This window comes from Nicotiana sylvestris, chromosome 9 (genome assembly GCF_000393655.2).
Source record: "Nicotiana sylvestris chromosome 9, ASM39365v2, whole genome shotgun sequence".
Taxonomy (NCBI): domain Eukaryota; kingdom Viridiplantae; phylum Streptophyta; class Magnoliopsida; order Solanales; family Solanaceae; genus Nicotiana; species Nicotiana sylvestris.
The window spans coordinates 102,825,924-102,829,444 of record NC_091065.1 but is presented as its reverse complement, the minus strand read 5'-3'; the positions used below and the strand labels follow the sequence as shown (position 1 = coordinate 102,829,444).

Sequence of the window (3,521 nt, the reverse complement as noted above, 5' to 3'; positions counted from 1 at the left end):
TACCTCCTTTGAGGTCCTCAAGTGAAAGGAACTGGTTCTTGCTTCCTGTCATATGCTTTGAGCAACCACTATCCATGTACCATATTTGGCTGCTCCCCTTCACTTGGACCCACAAAAGGAAATCAAGGGTTAGTCTTAAGAGCCCAAACTAGTTTGGGCCCCTTTCTATAGGCAAAAGGGTGAATCAGATTCTTTTTAGCCCAACCGGTAGCCTATTTTTCCCTTGAACAAATTCTTTATTCTTTTTACTAGCCTTTTCTTTTGCAACACATCAGATTTATAGTGACCAGTTTTACCACAGTGTGTGCAAATTATGTTCTCAGGAAGTGTGAGGTACTTGCTTTTGGGATCCCACTTAGGTTAAGGGGTCCCGTAGCCAAGTCCTCTCTTATTTCTACTATGGTGTTCATGTAGCCCTGAAAGTGCATCGGAGGACCTATTCCATTTACAGGTTCTGTATAGCTCGTACTTAACCTTGTTTAAATCCTGCTTAAGGACTCTTATCTGCTCATCTCTTTTGTACAACTCATCTTTCATTTTTCCTACATTTTCTTCTAAAGTGAGTTGTGCGTGATCAGTTTTCTTTTTACCAGTTCTTAATTTCAATTTTAGACTTTCAGATCTAAGCTCTAGGATAGTGATGTCAAGTTCATGAACTTGGTTCTTTAACTCAGCATTTTTACTTTCACTTTCACTAGCCCTAAGTTCCAGATTTTTGCACTTAGCTTTCAAAATCACACACTCCTTAGACAGCTGTACTTTTTCATTATTTAGATCCTCGGATTCATTAATGAAATCCAGGAGTAACTCAGATAGCCTTTCTTTAGACAAAAGTTTAATCTTGTCTTTGAGATGAATTATACTTACCTCAGATTCCTCATCGGATTCTCCAATTACCATAAGTGCTTGTTCATCTCCATCTTCACCCTCTGAGTCCTCATCTGAGCTTTCTCCCCAGGCAACAACCATAGCCTTTGTTGATCCTTTGTTCTTCCTGGGTTGAACCTGTTCCTTCTTCATGTTCCTTCGTTCAGCTATTTCCTTCTTCCATTCAATTTCCCATTGAGGACAGTTTTTGATGTGGCGATCAGTCTTCCCACACTTGTAACACCCCTCATTGGTTTGTTTTTCAGGAACCCTTAGTTTGCTGTAGCTTCCACTTCTTGAAGGACCCTTTCCTTTCATTAGGTACTTCTTGAAGTCTTTTGTGATCATGGTCATTTCATCCTCCTCTAGATCAGCACCTTCAGTGATTCTGAATGCCAGACTCCTTTCCTTTTTGGGTGCATCCATCTTCATGGTTTGCCTTCTAAGTTCATAGGCAGTGAGATTTCCAATTAGCTCATCCAACTTAAGAGTGACAATATTCTTTGATTCCTGAGTAACAGTGATTTTGCTTTCCCAAGTAACAGGCAAAACCCTTGTCAGAATTTTCTCAACCTTGTATTTTTCAATAATAACCCTTCCAAGAGACTTAAGTTTATTTGTTAGTGTGGTGAACCTTGTATGCATCTCCTGGATGGTTTCCCTTCCTTCATGGTGAAATTCTCATATTGAGAATACAACAGTGTTCCTCTGGACCTCTTAACTTGAGGTGTTCCTTTATCAGCCACTTGCAATGTGTCCCAAATTTCCTTAGTAGTGGTACAACTTTGAATTCTACTATACTCGTATGGACCAAGTTCACATACAAGCCATTTCTTCGCTTTAGCATTTTTCCCCATTTTCTCAAGTCCTCAGCATTGCAGTCAACTCTTATTTTTGGCACATCTACTCCTTCACCATTCTTCTTCATGGTAGCCAGGGTACTATCAGTGACAATGTCCCATAGCTGATAGTCTTCTCCGATGATTTGATCTCTCATCCTATTTTTCCACCAAGAGTAGTAGTGGCCATTAAAGAGTGGAGGCCTATCAGTGGATTGCCCTTCCCAGTTTCTAGGTGGTGCGCTCATCTTGATCTGTTCCTAAGGTGTTAGCCTCTTCAAGGATAACCTGCTCTGATACCAATTGATATTCTAAATGTCAATACCACATAAGAGGGGGGGGGGGTGATTTGTGTGGTACCCAATTTTCGCTATAGAAGAACCTGGTTCTTCTAGGTGTTCTAACTACTACTGTTTGCGGAATAATAAGTACATAAAATAAAGAACACAGAGATTTTTACGTGACAAACACCCGGTTCAAAAGGTAAAAAAACCACGACTTACTACTCAGTAAGATTTTGCCCAACACTTCACTAAATCACTGAGCCAAAACAGCATTTACAAAACTCTTTGTAAACCTAAGGATTACCTCTAATCCCGTTGTAGCAACCAGCCTCTAACTGTAGCGACAACTTCAAGTTAACTTTAACTTGAATACTTAAAATACCTATTACAATTGCTTCTAGATAAAGCTGAAAGGTACAATATGAAAGCACCTACTACAATTGAACTACAAATAAAGAAAGACACATAAAACTCTTTATAAAGCTGGTTCTTCAATCTGGTTCATGTAACTTCAGGTTTGCACACTTGAATCACACACGAACTGCTTGCAAAAAGCCTTGCTATTTTGCTCTCAATTCACGTTTAACTTCTGCGTTTTTGTGCAGCACTGTAATGTGAGAACATCCTGCAATTTATAGAGTTAGTAAATGAAGAAATAACTAGAGTTCTGATGCAACTCTTCCTTGGTGGAAGAGTTCTAGTTGATTTCAACTTCTAACTCCTTCCCTATCTTGGATAGTGTTCTCTTTGATTAAGGAGTCCTTCTCCTTATCAATTATGCAACCTTTTCAATCAGGGATATTAAATACACCAAGTTAAGCTTATCTCCTTCACGTGCAACCTACATGCTTGAATCTGCCCATTTTTGTGCACCTGAGGGATGGACCTGGTTCATCCTGAGTTCCTTTGTCAGTATTCAAAACTAACCTTTACTTGGGCCAACACACATATACGATGGCATTGAAAATAAGGTTTTAATTTTTGAGATGCACTTATTAATGCAAGAACTAATTTTTCTAAGTGGAGATACCTGGTTTCAGCATCTCCTAAAGTCTGATTTACATAATAAATAGGGAATTGCGTAGCTTGTTCTTCCTGAACCAACACACCACTTTCCACTACCTCAGATACGACCAGATATAAGTACAACGTTTCATCTTCTTTCAGGGTGAGGAGCAAAGGCGGGCTCGAGAGATAGCGCTTTAGCTCCTCTAAAGTGTGCTGACATTCCAGAGTCCATTCAAAGCTGTTTTTCTTTTTTAGCAAGGAGAAAAAATGATGACTCCGATTTGACGACCTTAAGGGTCAGCCGCTACACGGCCTCACATTGTTCACCACTGTGATTTCTTCAATGGCCTTGATTTTGTCGGGGTTAATCTCGATCCCCCTATTTGACACCATGAAGCCTAAAAATTTATCCGATCCTACTCTGAAGGCACATTTCTCGGGGTTGAGATTCATGTTGTAACTTCTAAGGATATCGAACGTTTCTTGCAAATGAGTCAAATGGTCCTCTGCACGTAGGGACTTA

The 3,521-nt window shown here is 39.8% G+C and overlaps 1 protein-coding gene across 1 annotated transcript; it reads right to left on the bottom strand.

Annotated features, from left to right (window-relative positions):
* Positions 1-360: 360 nt before the first annotated feature.
* LOC138877986 (uncharacterized) lies at positions 361-1,954 on the bottom strand. Its single transcript, XM_070157637.1, has 3 exons — positions 1,692-1,954; positions 1,006-1,462; positions 361-777 (listed from the first exon to the last, which is right to left on the bottom strand). Exons 1-3 carry the CDS (start codon positions 1,952-1,954, stop codon positions 361-363), a joined length of 1,137 nt encoding a protein of 378 aa, XP_070013738.1.
* Positions 1,955-3,521: the final 1,567 nt, after the last annotated feature.